Here is an 18,637-nt window from a genome sequence, read left to right as displayed (position 1 = left end):
GTGGCAAAGTGCAAATTTCATATAGTTGAGATGACAAGTTGATAAAAAAAAAAACAAAATAGATGACAAAGTGTAAAAATGAGTATAACTCTAATGACAAAATGTAATTTATCCGTTTTTCTTAAATTAAGACTAAAAAAAATGCATAATCTAAATCGAGAGTTTATTTTAAGATGTATTAATTATTATTCGCATGACCATCTCTTTCCCCTTACTCGAATTTTTCTCCATTTTTTGCTGTTTTAATTTTTAAATACTTTCTTATTTGAAATTTAAATAAAAAATAAATAAATCATACGCGAAATCAAGAATGTAGAAATCAAAATAAAATAAAATATATTTTTTTAAACACATAAACGTCTTAGAATGGAATTGATATAAATAAAATACACATATATTACCATTATTATTATTATTTTTGATAAATTGAAATAATTAAAAGGGTGTTTATGTGAATTTATAATTTTTTAAAAATATCTTATAAATTTTATAATAAATATTTCATGATTTAATAATATTTTATGAAATATATATATGATTACAATTTTTTTTCAAAATAAACCTAACCCAAACACGGTCTTAAATCAATATAAAGTATTCTAAGTTACTGAAACCCCTATACACAGCAACTATTCTAAGTCTTTGAAAAGTATATTATTATAATGAAAGCAAAGAGCCCAACAAGCCCATAAAATTGCAATTACAATTATACATTTAAAGTTTGAGTTGAGTGCACCTTCTTCCATCCCATTTTAGCACAGGGGAATTCAGTGCGGTTTCTTCAATTTCAATCCAACCTTCCGAGAAAATCTCACGGAAACAATAAGAAATCCCTCAATTTTGTGTTTTTGATTTCCGATTGATTTTTGGAATTCTTCGGAGGAATTTTTTAAAGGAAAGGAATTGAAAAGATGTGGGTATTTTATTTGATCTCGTTGCCATTAACCCTAGGTATGGTGATCTTCACTCTTAAATACTTCGCCGGACCAGACGTGCCGCGTTACGTGTTTTTTACGGTGGGGTACACTTGGTTTTGCTCGATTTCGATCATCATTCTCGTCCCGGCGGATATTTGGACGGTAAGTTGTACTTCATTTTCCTGGGTTTTCATGATTTAGCTGCGGAAGTTGTGGAATTGTTAATGCATGTGTCGAATTGGTTAGAATTTCAGTAAGGTTGCATTGTTATCAGCTAAATTTACTGTTATGATTTTGATGTGATCTATATTTGGATTCATTTTGCTTGGCCTTTTTGTTTTCTGTATTATTTTTGGTTGGACTATTATAAGCTGGTGTAGCTGGTAGTCTAATAGAAAGGACTTTTTGAGAATGAGTTGTTTCGTCTTTATCATGGGCTTGAATATTTTAGCTATGATGAAATAAGAGAGGGAATTATGAGTTTAGGTGTGGACTAGTTAGTCAGTCGGAATGATGGTTTGCAAAGAGAAGAATTCGGTTAACTTGAAATCTTAACAATGTAATATGGTTTATGCCTTCTCCAATTTTTTCTTACCAACATGAGGAACTATATATATATATCAAGATCTAGTGTTTGAACCTGTTAAAAATTGGGAGTGACTCAAATTAGCATTCACTTTTTGCTGTCCAGTAAAATAGAGAGGATTTGTGCCATGGTGTGGGAAACCCATGATACTCAGATACGTTAATTAGCACTGACTTTCTATGATGTTAGTGGGAATTTGGATTCAAATTTTATTGTGTTTCAACAGTTGCTTTAACTTTTTCTTTCCTTTGTCCGTGACTGGTGGTGCTTGAGAAACTGGGGCTGAGAAACATTAACTTGTCTAATTTCTGTTTGTTTTAGTCTTTATTTTTAAGTTTTCTCTTTTTGTTCTTGCTGTATTAGCAATAGCTATGGACGCCTTTTAGGGAGTTTTATCTAGCCTGATATGAGAGGAGCTTGGTAGCAGGTTTATTATCTGCATGACATTAAATACCTTTAGCATCATCACCCGTGGTTTTGAACATTTATGCTTGGATCGGTTCATGCTGGTCTTGTTGACAATCTGATCTTGAACACAACTTTAATTGAACAGTTTCAGATGAACCTGGTGAGAGTATATGTGTAAGTTCAGCCTGCTTTTAGGACCGAGTGATTGTTCACATGAGCCTCATCGTTCCTTTCTCAATCTTCCTTATCATTAAAGGCGTCGACACAGTTGCTATACAATTATTTCAATCTCAACATGGGGAGTTATCTGATTATTTCATTAGGTAGAAGCACTTTGGTGGACCTTATTCTCTCTCTTGTCCTGCAGACTATAATTGGTATTGAAAATGGAGGCATCTCATTCTTTTGGAATTGGTCATATTGGAGTACGTTTCTGCTCACATGGTATGACTTTTGAAACTTGTTTTTAATCCTATTTTACATATAGTTCAAAGATAAGTTGCATATTTTCTGGGATCCCTTCTACTGATTCTGTCTCCTTTTGCAACTTCTTTGAATTTTGCTGATTATAGAATCTCTTCATGGTTATATTTATTTTCATTTCGTCTGGGACTGACTGTCATCAATTTTATAAATAAGTAATCATGAGCTTATGAAACAGTTACTGCTCTGTCAGACATGGGACATTTTCTTTATTCCAGTTCCAGAAAATTTTGATTTCAATTTAGTTTGGGTTCCATGGAGTCATGTGTTAATGACTGCATGTTTATCTAGTGTTTTCATCATACACAATACTTAAGAGTAAAACTCTAGTTCTTTATTTTCATTTGGAGGAATGGAGTTGTATATCCCTGGTTGCTTAGTTAATAGTTTGGAAAAATATGATCAAGGAGAGCATGTGGTTTCATATGAGGCATCTCTTTCCTTCTAAAGAACATTATGGTCGGAGACATATCTTGTTTGTAGACATGTTTTGTTGTTGTCAAATGCTTTATTTCTTCTAGATTACTGACATCTAATCATGTGTCTTGTTGAGAGTAAACATGTATAGCCTTTTTGCTCAACTAAATAATTTGAATATTTCGAACTTCTTTGGATTGTCACGGATTGCTATTACTTGCCCGGGGGGGGGGGATGTGAGAAGGGTCTTATAGGAGCTGTGTAGCATCACACAAATCCATCTTTTTGGGGGGTTCTTTGCTTTTTACTATGTGCATGTTACTCAATAAATACTTTTTGACGGAAATGTCATTATTTTGATATAATTAGTCCATGTTCCTCCGAGCAGGCTTGCCGTGCCCCTCCTACAGGGTTATGAAGATGCTGGGGACTTTACTATGACGGAAAAGTTGAAGACTAGCATACATGTAAACTTAATCTTCTATTCAATTGTGGGGTCCATTGGTCTGTTCGGACTTATTCTCCTCATCACTTTGCACAAAAATTGGTTCGTTTCTTGATCTTTGGTACCAGTTTCTTTTGATTCTAAAACTTACCTTATTAGGCTTTTGGACAGTTTCACAATGTTTTAGATCTAATTATCTTTCTTGCACAATTGTCTGAATATTCCTGATGTTGAAGTGGTTTCTCTCTATCTTTGGCATATCATTTTGGTCGGTCAGACTCACATATATGTGGTTGCAACTCAACTAGATTGAGAAGTAGTTTGCTTAAGCATCGAAGCTGCCTGTTTTGTTTCGACAAATTTTGCAGTTGATTAATCTTACTTGTTAAGTTGAATTGAAATTCTTGGTCAACGGTTGCATGATTAGACTGGAGTCTGGGTGGCTCTCTAGTTTTTACCTATATCTTTTTGCTTTTTTGGTTTTTGGGAACAATCTTAATATATAGGAATCTGGTGTCTTCTCGTCTGTGTATATCTTGTAATTTGTGCGTTTCTTTTGTGATATCTGATTGTGTTGTTTGGGTATTTAGTCTGGCATCTTTTCCAGCAATGACCTACTTTTATTGGAAAAGTTTATAACTGCCCGGTCGCGGATCACTATTAGCATGATGGCCGGAGAGTTTGGTTTTGTTTCCATTTCCAATTTTCAGTTTTCAGTGGGAAATGTGTGTTTCCAACTCCATATGGGTTTTCGTATGAAAGTGAGCGTATGTTTGGATTAGTTGATGATAATGTGTTTGATGTTGTTAGTGGTATCAGATCAATATACTTTTTTTTAATTGATGAAACTGATAGTTTTATTTTTTATTGTTAGTGGTGTCAATTGAATACATTTTTTTTATTTATTTGAGATTGATAGTTATGTTTTCTATTGATTTATAATTGTTAGTGGTTCATATTGAAGTATTATGAAAAATATATATTATTAGTTTTTATAAAATTAATGTTTGAATTTTTTTTATTTGTATGTAAATATATAAATATGTAATGATTGAGACGAATGATAGTAAAACTTTTCTAGTGAAAGTACGTATAAACAAACATTGTCTGTAAACTGAAACCTGAAACTGAAAATGAAACAAAACAAGGCATTATCTTTACTGATTCCTGAACATGACTTGGCGGTATCTATTTCCCCCTGATTTCTTCACTGGCAGGATTGGTGGTAGAGGTGTATCGGGTTGGGCAATGGCTTGCTCAAATACATTTGGACTTGTGACTGGTGCATTTCTTCTTGGTTTTGGTTTGAGTGAGATTCCAAAAAGTATTTGGAGAAATGCTGACTGGACCAATCGTCACAAGGTTCTCTCACACAAGATAGCCAAAATAGCTCTGAAACTTGATGATGCTCACAAAGAGTTATCAAATGCAATTGTGGTTAGTATTTCTGAAGACTGGCGCTAAAAATGATCTAAACTTTTTTCTTGCTGCAGGAACATTTATATTTCCTTGTGCACTTGTCCATAACAACACTCAGTGCTTCAAACTCATATTCAAATTAAATGTAGTCAATTGATAGAATTGCCTCAACATCCAAACCATATGCTTTTTCTTCAATTAGTTTTCAGTAAACAAAATATTTATATGAGATCTTCTGTTCAAATGCATTTGTACCAGGAACCATGCTTTCATACTTCTATTTTTTCTCATATGCTTATTTGATACACCTTCCAATTCATTTAGGCCATTGGTAAACATTATCTTGTATGCATTATACTGTCCCTTTTTCTTGTTTTTCTACGGTTGTGTATGTGTCAAACATCAGAACTACAAAAATAATACTAAAATACCAGTTGAAGACTCTCTATTTTATACCCAAGGCCCACTGGTGGACCCAGATTTTGGGTGGGACAGCCAACATAGGGAACTGCCATAATTTATTTTTAGTGTTTTGAGATGATTGTGGTCTAATTATTTGAGCAATCCTAGGTATTTTGAAATAAGGTGGAAATATACTTGAACGAACGTTCCAAAATTTTATTTGATGTGACAATGATAGTGGAAAACGAAAATCAATAGATAAAAAGAGTAGACTCAGACAATGAACCTCCATGTGGTTAACTACGGAATGCAAACAGAAGTTCCACTAGCTGCATGTTAGTATATATGTGTGTGTGTGTGTTCTTCACAACTGTAAGAACCACTAACCATAGCTTTAACAAAATTCCATGGATATTCAGATAACTTATCTCATTGTTGATGAGCATTTACCATTTATGTCAACATTTAGTTTTGAGGTATGTGATAGGAAGGGTTAGATTTATTTTACACGATTTTGAAGAACAAAATGATGGAACATATTATGTTCTTTTTTATTTTCTCTATATATGAGATTTTACATATATGTATTGCATAGATACATGCATACATATATACGGCATCTCTGTGTATACACATACATACCAATTACCATATATAGTATATGTACAATATCTATATGTATGCACGTACATACATGCATATATACAAGGCGATGGCCCCACAACAACCCTCCCAATGGGTTAAATTTTCTTGGCCATTTAAGACAACTAGGGGAAACTTAATATTTCATGTGTTTGATATACCATGCATGACAAACATTGTCCTTCCTGTTTTAGGAACACCTATGTAGTTGCGATGTTGTGTATGTTTTACCCTTATGGTTGTTTTGTTATCCTTCTAATCTTCTCTTTTCTTTTTTATCTTTTGTTTTTCAATTGGAATTATTAGGTTGCTCAGGCTACATCAAAACAGATGTCCAAGCGCGATCCATTGAGACCTTATATGGATGTCATTGACAATATGTTAGTGCAAATGGTACTTCTTTTTCTCGTACAACATCACTTAGGGATGTTATTTCATGTCATGTGGTTATGTATTATAGGAATTTTAATTTGATTTTCTATCTCCAGTTCAAAGAAGATCCTTCCTTCAAGCCACAAGGGGGTCGCTTGGGAGAAAACGACATGGACTACGATACAGATGAGAAATCAATGGCAACACTAAGGCGCCATCTTAGGCGGGCCCGAGAAGAGTATTATCGATGCAAAAGGTGTTGCTATTTCTGCCGGCAAATGCAGAATTTTGTTCTACATGTTTATGCTGCTAAGCATTTGTGACTATGTGCTTCAATTAGTTGTTTTCCATTTTATATACCAGCATGGACTTTTGCTGGTGCAAATGTTAGTAATCTGTTCTAATTTGTCAATGTTGTTGCTTATAATCTTGTCATCCAGTTTAATTGTCATATTTTGTTTTTGTCCCATCTATTTTATATGGCTGTTCTGGACCTATATCAACCTCTCATCCAATATGATCAATATAATGACACTTGTCCATACAAATCTGGTTTATATCCTTTGCAGCTTGGTGTTGAAATTTAACTTTGCTGACTTTTTCTGGGTCTTTTATGTTGCTTGTTTTGCAGTGAGTACCTGACTTATGTCACAGAGGCTCTTGAGTTGGAAGATACAATAAGGAATTATGAAAGGCGCACTATGACTGGATGGTTTGCACATTCCCCTTTGTACTGTTAGACTAGCATCCAAACTATATAACAACTGTATTACTGGTAACCTGACTGTTGTCAAACTTTGCATGAATATCTCGTGGGGCATAACATGTTGTTGTTGTTGTTGTTTTTTTTTTTTTTAATTAATGTTTCCATCTGAAGAGTTCGGCTGATGCTATGAATATTTGAAGTTTGGGTGCTCCTGCTTGAAAATAAATAGCATAGCTAGACAGTTGTTTCAAGGTGGCAATTAAGTTGCTCCACATTCAAACTCTTTGTTTCTTGCTGTAGCTCAAGTCTGATCTTGTGCTTTGCTTTATACTCGTAGTGTGGTAATTTATGCTCTGGCTTCCTGGTCTGCTTATGAACTTTGAACTGCTATATTATGTCACAGGAAGTTTGTCTCAAGCTTTAGACCTGAACGGACTGGTACATTGGGGCCCTTTCTCGACATGGCAGGTAAAATAAAACAGATTTTCACAAGCAAAGGAGAATGGAATGAATTATTCAAGAATGCAAATTTAACCTTGATTTTACTAATCACCCCGAACTTTATTGCATGAGATGTAATGTTGCTTCTTCTTCTTTTCTAATTGATGGTTCAATGTGTATCTTATTTAACAGTACTGTTTAGGTTAAACCTGCTTGGCAAATATGTTGTTTCCTTTCTATGTCGAATTTCATCAATCTTGTTGTCTCACATACTTCTGCTACACATTACATTTTTGTGCACAACCATGCCTCTATCTACAGCCAGTCTTCAGAAATATAGGCTTTGACATTGTTTTTTTCTTTGGCTTCCCAGAATTATTATGGCGCTGTATATTGCAGAAGCAAGTGGAAAAAATCTTTGCTGTTGTTCTTGGTTGCATGTCAGCCGCTATACTCCTGGCTGAGGCTACTTTGCTAACTAGTGGAGTTGATTTATCATTATTTTCCATCCTCGTAAAATCTGTAGGACATGAAGAGGTTCTGGTGCAGGTAAACAGTTCGTGCTACTATGCCAAGGTTCTCTTAACGTTTGCACACTCTTTTTTTTTGGTTAGAAAATGGTTCAAACATCATTAGTAATGATACACCAGCTTAATTAATTCTCCATTGGATATGGTGTGGTGTCAAGATTGTACTGATTGTGAACCTCTAAACTTGTAATGTCAGAATTATATCTAGGACTATTTCCACATTCAATTTCCTCTCATCCAGTTTATAAGAAAGTCTATTGGCAAATTAACTGTTTGCTTTATCATCGTATGCAAAGAAATGCATGAGATGTCTGTCTCAAGTGCAAAAGGTATTGCAAATGCTTGTATGAAGCCACTAATTAATGATTTTATGTGATGTGGGACCAGTTGAGGGAATCATCATTGCATGTGAAGCCGAAGTGGACAGGAGATAATAACTAATAGATTTGCCGAAGTCAGAATCCAACAAAGTAAATAAGTGAATGAAATGAGTTTAGTTCTTCAACTTCATAAAGAGACTGTTCCTTGGAGGAACTCTTAATTTTCGTAGTTCTTGGGGAGCAAAAGCACCAGCTTAAGCAAACTGTTTTAGCTTGTCAGAATCAGAATCAACCCATTCTATCAATGGACAAAGGTTCTCCAGTTCCATCTTGTGCTGTATGTGGCCTTTTTATCAAATTTTATATGTGCCATGTTCCATGCCTTTTGTTCCGAAAAACTCTTTATTATATCATTCATTAATCCATAATTATGCCTCGTGACCCATAATTTTGTTTGAAGTTGGATAGTTTTGTGAAGTCTGATATGAAGCAATACTCTTGCTGCTGTCTTCTTTGTTTTCCTTTATGCTAAGACTACAATTTCGGGCCACAATTTCACCATAACAGTGTCTCTTTTCCTCCTATTTAGTTGCTTGATCTGTCATTCTCTATGATTATTAGAGCATGGTTCATGTATGATGACTCACATGTTGTTTGTGCATAAATATAATCACTTCTTTGCTTATGGTGCCAGGTCTTTGCGTTTGTTCCTCTGATGTTCATGTGTATTTGCACATATTACTCTCTGTTCAAAGTTGGAAGGCTGATGTTTTATTCATTCACACCTGGACAGACAAGTGCTGTCAGCTTGCTAATGATATGCTCGTAAGTTAGTTATTTTAGACTGCTTAATTTGGAAGTCTTTTTAGTACTACATGTAGTTAACAAGATCTTTCTTAATCTGCCTGTCAGGATGGTTGCTCGTTATGCGCCTCCAATTTCGTATAATTTTCTTAATCTCATTAGTCTTGGTGGGGGCAAGGAAACTATTTTTGAGAAGGTGACCTTGCTATTTCCCCTATTCCTATAAAATTGTTGGTTATCACTTGCACTTTCATACAAGTTACAGTTTTGATATTGTTCTTTATTTTGCTTCTTGCATACCTTATAATCTGCATTTCATTATATTGCTAGTCTGAGAACTTGAAAGTTTTATGCACTTGAGCATATCTTATGATAACTCTCGGCTCTCAGGATGCTTGCTGCTTGTTTATCTTATAATGTTATAACAAATTCATAATTTGTTACAAACATCTGTCTTTGTGTGCGTGAATACTTGCATTGTTGTATCAGTAGATGTTTCAACGTATTTTCTAGTATTTTAGCCTTTTTTTTTTTGGGTACTTTCTTGCTTGCTTGTAGTTCCATTGTTTGTTATTTAACCTTTTCTATTAGCAATTTAATTTGCTTCCTGCACAATGTTGGTTGGTTAGAAGTTTCACTTACACCATGTTTGATTTGGATGAAATATGGTTGCAGCGCATGGGAAAGATTGATGATGCTGTACCCTTCTTTGGGAATGAATTTAACAAAATTTATCCCCTTATCATGGTTGTCTACACTATCCTAGTGGCATGCAACTTCTTTGATAGGATCATTAGTTTCTTTGGAAACTGGAAGATATTTAGGCTTCAGAAGGAAGCAGATGATGTGGATGGGTTCGATCCATCTGGACTGCTTATACTGCAGAAAGGTAATGATTCTGCATTGGTCCTTAATATGCTTCTTGTTGACTGATGCTCCGATCATATAACTAGTATACTTGACTCCAGCTTCATGTGATAATTGGCAAGAGGGGTGTTATTTTCTTGTCTAACTTATGTTTACCTTCACAGAAAGAACCTGGCTTGAACAAGGAAGAAAAGTTGGTGAACATGTTATTCCATTGGCTAGAAATTTCAATGGCATGGATATAGAATCCGGAAACAGTACAGATGTACGCTTTCTTATCCCTAATGATGCATCTTTTTTATTATTATTATAGTTGAGTTGGATTATCAATGTGAGCAAAAATATCATGGATGCTCACATGTTTATGTGTTTGGGATGATTACATAGGTATCCATGAGGTTTTGCTTGTATCCAGGAATCCTATGTACTAGGGAACATTACCCTGAAACCCCTATTTCAGTTTTGAGTCTGTTGACTGGAAAAATTTAGACCTTCCTTTCCTCATCCAACCCCATTTCCGCAACCCTGCCATGCCACCTCCATTATATGATCTGGGCTTACTTAGAAAATGTACTGTATTCTTAGCTGATATTCTCAAACTCAAGGCTGAAATTTCGGACAGAAGGTGTAATCAAATTGTCCCGATAGAATGTAACGAGAATACCACTAGAGCGGGCGGGGTGGGTGGGGGTGTGGTTGTGATTGTCACGACAGATGGTTCTGTAAAGTAATATGATCAAAACCTTAGGGATTGTCTAGCAATTGTTAGCTACTTCTTACAAGCTTGCTGTAGTGACTGTGAATAAAGTTTGTATCTGTTGGTGATATCAATCTCTTCATACAAGAGCTATTCATCTTTTACACCACACACTTTAGTTAGTCAGCATAATCTCTTGTTATAATCCTGATTGCTGAAAATGACGACAATATTCCAGGGTAATACAGTTGAAATGAAGATGCCATCTGACTCGAGCAAGGAAGATAGGAAGGGAAGTTCATCAAAGCCTACAAAAGACGATGGAGGAAGGTACTCGGGGAGCAAAGAAGCCATAAGCAGCAAATATGCTGCAATAAGAGAACAAAGTAAACCGGCAACCAATACGAGGCCAGTCGAGAGTGTATCCTCTGCTAAAGTCTCTTTGCTTGATCCTAGCAACTCCCAGTCTAGTAACAGCGGTGTCCCATCTGGTTTAGCTTCAAAATGGGCGTCAATGAAACAAGGTTTTCAAACTTTCAAAGCCAGCATCGATGCAAAGAAGTTTATACCTTTGCGTCAAGTTCAAGAAACCAGACGGTTATCTCGTGCTTCATCCTCTGAATCTCTAGACGAGATATTTCAGAGATTGAAAAGACCCGCGGATGATCATGGCCGTGGTAGTAGTGATGACGACGATGACGACCTTGAAATCAAAGTTTCAGGTCGGAGCAGGTAACATTGGCAAACATCTTTGAGTAGATTGATTGATATACTTGTCATTGTTGTAAAGATACGAAATGCAAGCAAAGCCAACAAAATGTACAGATACTTTAAAGGAGACGGTGGTAGCCGGTTTTTAACCCATTTTTGACCAGTTTTCTGATGTAAATGGGGCATCACATCAGGGAGGAGGGTTGGGTCGATATTGGACAAGAAATGGTCACCAACAAGGGATGAACATTCTTGAAATATTGTACCAAATCCGACAAAAACAGACCATCTTCCACTAAAACAAATTGTTGTATGATAGATTTTTCTGTCTTATCATATCAGGCTGTCAATGCCTTAAGATTTTCTGGCCTTAATACTATACTAGCATGGACAATATATGCTTTATAACTCTTTCTTGCCTTGTTTGTGTTTCTAAAGGAGTGCTGAATTCTTAGAAGCTGTAAAAGTGGTTAAGAATTGAAATTGAGAGTGTTTGTAAATATTAGTTGCAGAGAAAAGTTGATGTGAAAGAATGTTTGGTAAAAAGTTGGGTATTTCTTCATTTTATTTATAAAATGACAATACCATTTACATTTTAGTGAAATGGGAGGGTAATTTTTGGTTGCACGGGTAAAAACCTTTTATTACACAAATGTCTCCAAAGGTAAAAACGTTTTAAATAATCAAGTTCATATTCATAAGTTGGAAAAAGCACTAAAATGATCAGATCAGAGCGACAAGGGATCTCAATTCTCACCGCATTTTGATATTTTCTCATGCTGTCAAAGTTCATTCAGTATTTAATTTCTTGTGTTGCCGAATAGCCCAACACTTCAGTAATAAATTTTATGATTCGGACCAATCACATAAATATTGTAATAGAAGAGATGATCTAAATGAGACATTTTACAGTTTATTAGTTTTGAAAATCTCATGTACTAACCAATAATTAAGGTCTTAGATTATGCTCAAAAGTAGGATGTTATAACGAATACAAATCAATCACGTCCTGCGATGATTATTTATTATGATTTTTGCAAGCCACGTTAAAATATTAATTATAAAAAAATCATAATTGATATTTTAGCCATAAATAAAAATCATAATAGATATTAAATTATTTATTTTTTTAGTGTGTAATCATGTAACTACTTTTCAATGCAAATATATATATATATATATATATATAGAGAGAGAGAGAGAGAGAGAGAGAGAGAGAGAGAGGATAAAAGTTTAAAAATTACACTTACACGTCCTTCAAAAATTTATCTTTTATACCTGATCGACCCACTTTCATTATGGTTGAAGGAAACATGCTAATGTTAGTAAAAAAATAATTATACAAGTTTTCAATTTTGTGCGTCATTTAACATTCTCATGCAACTATATTGTACTTAAATTTTTACCATGATTTTTAGTCTTAGTCAAAACATTTGTCATGATTTTGGCTATGACTAATATTTGGGTCATACTTGTAAAAACAACGGCTAATGACCATTGTGAAGCCGTGATTGATATATTTGCCAGAATTTTCTTCTTTCGATTATAATAATTAATCGTATCAAAAAATCATATTTTTTTCTGGTGAAGTTGTCACATTAATTAAATTTAGTAATACAAGAATTTTGTTTTAAGTTGGTCATTATCAGCAACTAATTCATGCATAATGACAACGTGTGGACAATTAAATTACTAAAAATTCCTTTGTGATAACGTTGATTTGCATCAATATCACTAAATCGTAATTATATATGCACCGATAATCGATCATTAATTCTAACAAATCGAACACAATGTTGTTAATATATCAAATTTCTGGCAAATTAGAACGAATTTTTTTTAGATTTATCATCATTACAATTATTCTTCGTTAATATATAATTTATTTATAAAGATATTTGTTAGAATATTTATAATTTTTCAAATAATAAGAAGGTATTTGTTGTTATGATAGTAATTTATCCTTAAATTTATAAAAATCATTATAACGACACATAAATAAAATTAAATTTCACTTTAATATGTATAATTCAATAACTACTCTTCCCACCCAAAATACACCTCGAAAACCCTAATATTGGATCCTACACAACTCTAATTTGAACTCCCTACAAGACATTCTAGTGATTTGAATCTGAATTCAAACGTTTGATCAGTTCGAATACTCTGATTCGAACTCCAAAAAAAAAAAAAAAGAAAAAACTTAGGGTTTCTTACTATGAGAACGTAGCAGCAGTTTGGACCAAAACCCATGTTTCTTCTTCCTAACATTCACACCATCAGTCCTGGAAGCAAAAGCAATCGATCTGCTCTTCTTCAACCCACTGCCGTCGTTCACACTCGCGGCCGAGCTCATGATATCCGACCCCACCCGATTATGCCGCCCTCGACGGCGGGCAGAGGAAGAAGCCGAAGGGTAGCAGTGATCGTACATGAGTAGAGGCGAGGAAGAGGATGAAGGAGAAGATGAGGGATGAATGGTAGTGTTGATGTTTGAATTATTAGATGCTGCGATTCTTGAGAGTCTTTCTCTCAGACAGGAGGGACAGACTCCGGGTTGTGGGTTTTGGCTCGGGTGTTTCCTGCACATGAATTCGGGTTCGGACCACGCCATATATGTGTATACCATGATTGTGATTGGAGAGAAGAGATCTATGGCTTTCTGGTTTTTGAAGGTTGCTTGTGGGGGCTGTCGGTGCATGGGGTTGTCTACGTATTTATAATGTGAGAATGATGAAGTTCACGACGCAAGGGATTCGGAGTTTAAGAGTGATTAATCATGTATATCTACTAGTATAACAATAATCTGATGCAAAAATAACACTTGTCCAATCATAATTTAGACCCTTTCTACTTCTGATCACATTGGTTATATCTCATTTTTTGTCCGACAACTCTGAAAAGTTATATTTTTTGTCCTAAAACACATTTCTCTTAGATTTAAATACAACGTGTTTAGCGCTTGGCTATCACAGCCTTTATAATTTTAATTCTATTGGTAATGAAATTATCACTTTTGGTCTCGTGCACTTAAATAACCACTTGCCCTTTTTCATTGAATATTTAATGGAAAGATGCCATGAGACAAAAATTTTACTTTATAAAAGTTATAGGATCAAAAGTGAGAATTCCACAACCAATAGGACAAAAAACGAAAATACCCCAAGTTATGAGACAAAAAATACTATTTCTCCGTAATGTGACTGAGGATTTTTTTTTTTCTTTTTTTCTAATGGAGGAAAAATTGCATTTTCATCCACTAACGTATGGACGGTGAAAGTTTCAATTCAAGCCAAATTCGATATTTACAATAGAAGATTGTACTTTATGAAAAATGACAAATTCATCCCCAAAAAACTCTAATTTGGTCGAAAAGTTCAAAATTTTGGGTGTCACTTGCAGGCCATGTGATAAATTTCGGCCAAATTAGGATTCTATGAATCAAAATTATCATTTTTCAAAAATTACAGTCCTTTTATAAATTCAGAGTTAACTTGGATTGGAACGGCCACCACCCCTATATATGTTAGTGAACCAAAAATACATAATATATATATATATATATATATATATTTGAATTCATAATTTTACGAGTTTCATGATATAATCTCTTAACAATGCTTTTTTACAAAAAGAAAGTTTTGAAATTTATAAACCACTCAAGTTTTTATTTGTAATTGATGTGGAATGCGTGTCAATATATCACATAGATATTTTATATTAACTGTGTTTGTAAAGTTTGTGACATTCTCTATACTTTACAATTCTCTCGAACTACTTAAATTATCTGATCAAACTTTAGTATCAAAGGATTTTCAGTAATATACATCCCTAACAACCCAAACTCGAGTTTTTGATCCCCGGATATTGAGAAGATCTCCACAAACTCGACACCACCTTAATCAAATTATTCCAAATTTTTGCGAACGTACTCGATAATTATCCAAATATATACGAAAAACATCATAGAATCAAAAAATATTAATATGTTAAAATAAAATATTGATATCATAATGTATGATTTAACGATTTAAAATCTGCCATCTAACTTCATTGGTGGGATACTCTGACATTCAAAGCATATAAAATGTACCAAAGGCTTTAAACATTATTTTCAACAAAAAAAAAGTAATAATTATTGTTCATTTTATATTCTTTGAAATTATAATTATTTTCTTTAAAAATTAATTTAAAATTTTGATTTTTCCAAAAATGAATAGGCACAAATACTAAGTGGAAGCCCAAGAAACCAAGCAATTGCAGCTGCTGATACCCATGAAAGTTCGTAAACGTATCCCCACGAATCCTCCTCTGTCTGCTTCCCATTCTCGTACTTATCTATCACTTTTCAATCCCTTCGAGAAATTCAGACCCATTTCGATGAAGGGTTATATTTACAATCCTTAAGTTTGGTACTAATCATATAAATATAATTTATTTATTTATTTATTTTGATAAAATTATAAGTACACCTCTTTATTTGACAGTCCATATTGTGAAATTTTACACAAACATCTCCTCGACCTGCATTATACTAACACTTCTTCAAGAGGTGTAGTTGCAACTTTATAGAGCGTAGAAGGTGTTCGTACAATTAAGCCTAAACTCAGGGGATTTGATATATGATGCAAAAGGAGCTCAACAACACCACAACGGTCGAAAATTTTTTAAAAAAAAAATCTAAAAACAAAGAAGGGCTAACTTGCGAAAAATAGGGGGTTAGTACTTAGATGCTTAAGTTATTAATCAATTACCAAAAGATGAATTAAGAAAAGTTGAAAATAATGTAAGAATATGGTGTAATAACCGTTGTGAAGTGATAAAATATCAAAATGTGAGTGAAAATAAGTTTTATCCAGTCAACTCAAATTCGAAGAGTTAGTTACCTGCTACTTACTAGGTAGGTTTCTACAAAATAGAGAGAATTAGTTGGACATTTTTCAGTATGATGTGATAGAGAGTCGGTAGATGTGGAATCCATACTTTGTTGAGTCATGCATGCTGAATCAGACCTATTTGTGTATCCTACCAAGTTAGTATAAATATAAAAATTATGGGCTTAATACCTTACTCATGGACCAGTATAATTAGGTCTACTAAATTGCTCCGTGTGGACCCACTCTATTAATTTTGTACCTTAAGAAAAATAATTGAAGGAGATATCAATATAATTTATCCTTAAGATAAGAAATAAATCAATTTTTTTTTATATCAAATGTTACTTAATTAATGGAGATTTATCATGTTAGTCAACGTTGATCAGATCTTGGCTTAGTAATCTATACTGTATATAAAATGAGAGTACCCTTTTGGTCCCTCACTTAATTTTGGTATGTCACTTTTTATTTTTTTAATATTTAATTACTTTTTTTTCTCAACTTCCACATCTCTCTTTCTTCTCTCATTTTTTAAAATTATTTTCTCATTTTTTGTACTTTTTAATATTTTATTAATCTAATTAATATATTTGAAAATAATAATATTTTTTAAAATTTTAAATTAATTATGCACATACATATGAATATGCCACATATACTCGTTGAAATTAAGGTTGCATAAATCTATAAGTATGAGATGATAGATTTTAGTTCTATCAAACTTGTGTGAGATGTGAAAAGGGTTTAGATTATTTTATGCTTGGATCGATGAATTTCAAATTTTAGATAATATTTTTTTATAACTGTAAATTTTAAAGAATTTCAAATCATTCAACTCTTATATTGAAATATAATTGCATAATATTGATGGATTTTTTTAATTATTTTGATATCAGTGATATTTTATTTTTTCTAAAAATAATATTTTATTTAAAGAGATTAAAAGGTATCAAAAATTATAAATATTATATATACACGATTTGAAGAAATTATGCATAAAAAATAGATAGAAAATGAGTAAAATTTATATTCTCACCTTCTAAAATATTCAAAATTAAGTCAAATTATGCTAACAAAAAATAAGATACTTTTAATACTTAAATTTGGAACTTATAGGGGGAAAACAATATCTAGTCTAGGGTCTGTAATTGGGCCAGATCATCAGAGGTGGGCTGGGCTTAACCATAAAGGTGGGCCAGCTCCAAATACACTTCTTTAATTATATTTTGAAGGAAACTCTAAGAGCATTTATATCTACACCAATTAATAAATAAGGTAAATTACAAAAGGGTCCCTCAAAATTTGTCATAATTGCAAATAGTTTTTCGTTATTTGAAAAATTATAAATATCTTCAAATTAATGACTGTTTAACAACATGGGGTATTTGTTAGACGATAATTAATTTCAGATGGGTATTTATAATTTTATGAATAAGAAAGTATTTGTAATTATAGCATTTTAGAAGAGCATGTTGTATTTAAATGGTTTTTAATTCTTTCTTTCTCTCTCTGTCTCTGTCAATTATTTGGATGGACCTAAAAGAGCAGAGAATATTGAATTTGAACTCAAAACTTCTAAGACGAGATTTTGAAGCCCAATTTTATGAACTAGGGTTGTTGATGATGAGGTGGATGCATGTATTTTTTTATTGACATCAGTGTTTTTCATTCAAACACTAACAGAAGGGAGTCAGGTGTAGATGGTGAATATTCGAAGAGGATTTCAGTATAATTTTATTTTTTTTTAAATATATAATTTTTTATTTTTAAAAGTGATAAGTGAAATGTCTCTCTCTCTATATATATATATCCGCATAAAATAAAAGAAGAGGGCCCTGTTCGGTGTTCCTATCACTGGGCCCTTATCCAGACAACTTGGGGGAAAAGGGCCCACAAAACGACTTTTCTATATTAAACTGGGCCGGGCCCATTATAAGGAATCTCTCGGCCCCACAACAAACTATCGTCATATTCAGCCTAACTAGTCGCCTTCATTCTTTCTTCTCCACTTCTATTTTCCACTGGAAAAAAAAAAATAGATAATTGCATAGCAATTTGGTGTAATCACACATAAATCTTCTGTAATTTGAAAAAATACATCCATTATCATTGATGTTGGTTTTAATTTAATAAATAAATCCACTTATTAGTAAAGTTTACAAAGTTTACTGACATTCGAAAAAGAAATCGAATGCAAATCCATATTTACTCCTCGATTGACTTGCAGACTTATATATTATAGGTCAAATAAACTACTCTTCACCAAACTACAGTAAAACCTCTATAAATTAATAACGTTGGGACCATGAAATTTTATTAATTTAGAGAGATATTAATTTATCGATAAATTAATATTTTATTAATTAAAAGAGAGACTTTTTAAATTCAGCAAATTTAGTACATATTATTGAAAATAAATGAATTAATATATATTTCATTGATTATATTCATGCATCAATCAATTCTTTGTAACTAATTAAATATATTTATATATAGTATCAATTTATTGTATACAATTAACTATTATATTCATAGACGCATGTATCAATTTATTGAAATTACTTAAATATATATGATTATAGTAATTCGTTGC

General features: G+C 33.0%; 1 protein-coding gene across 2 annotated transcripts; it reads left to right on the top strand.

Annotated features, from left to right (window-relative positions):
- The first annotated feature begins 669 nt into the window (after nucleotides 1-669).
- Nucleotides 670-11,541, top strand: LOC105176434 (uncharacterized). Of its 2 annotated transcripts, XM_020698670.2 has the most exons (15): nucleotides 941-1,079; nucleotides 2,057-2,085; nucleotides 2,279-2,355; nucleotides 3,200-3,358; nucleotides 4,474-4,693; nucleotides 6,026-6,112; nucleotides 6,208-6,347; nucleotides 6,723-6,803; nucleotides 7,201-7,265; nucleotides 7,612-7,787; nucleotides 8,783-8,913; nucleotides 9,001-9,088; nucleotides 9,568-9,781; nucleotides 9,924-10,024; nucleotides 10,695-11,541. In XM_020698670.2, the coding sequence occupies exons 4-15, from the start codon at nucleotides 3,249-3,251 to the stop codon at nucleotides 11,190-11,192; spliced, it is 1,911 nt and encodes a 636-aa protein (XP_020554329.1). In that variant the 5' UTR covers nucleotides 941-1,079; nucleotides 2,057-2,085; nucleotides 2,279-2,355; nucleotides 3,200-3,248; the 3' UTR covers nucleotides 11,193-11,541. The 2 variants fall into 2 exon arrangements, with proteins under 2 accessions (XP_011097533.1, XP_020554329.1); XM_011099231.3 differs by lacking the exon at nucleotides 2,057-2,085 and having other exon boundaries at nucleotides 670-1,079.
- Nucleotides 11,542-18,637: the final 7,096 nt, after the last annotated feature.

This window comes from Sesamum indicum, linkage group LG13 (genome assembly GCF_026168435.1).
Source record: "Sesamum indicum cultivar Baizhima isolate 11 linkage group LG13, ASM2616843v1, whole genome shotgun sequence".
Classification (NCBI taxonomy): Eukaryota; Viridiplantae; Streptophyta; class Magnoliopsida; order Lamiales; family Pedaliaceae; genus Sesamum; species Sesamum indicum.
The sequence above is the reverse complement of the archived record's forward strand: the minus strand, read 5'-3'. Positions and strand labels throughout refer to the sequence as shown.

Excerpts from the sequence above, each read along its gene's own strand:
- LOC105176434 (XM_011099231.3), top strand. The coding sequence starts at position 912 with ATGTGGGTATTTTATTTGATCTCGTTGCCATTAACCCTAGGTATGGTG. Across the intron at positions 7,266-7,611 it reads GCCCTTTCTCGACATGGCAG|AATTATTATGGCGCTGTATA; the intron begins GTAAAATAAAAC and ends TTGGCTTCCCAG. Across the intron at positions 9,782-9,923 it reads ACTGCTTATACTGCAGAAAG|AAAGAACCTGGCTTGAACAA; the intron begins GTAATGATTCTG and ends TTACCTTCACAG.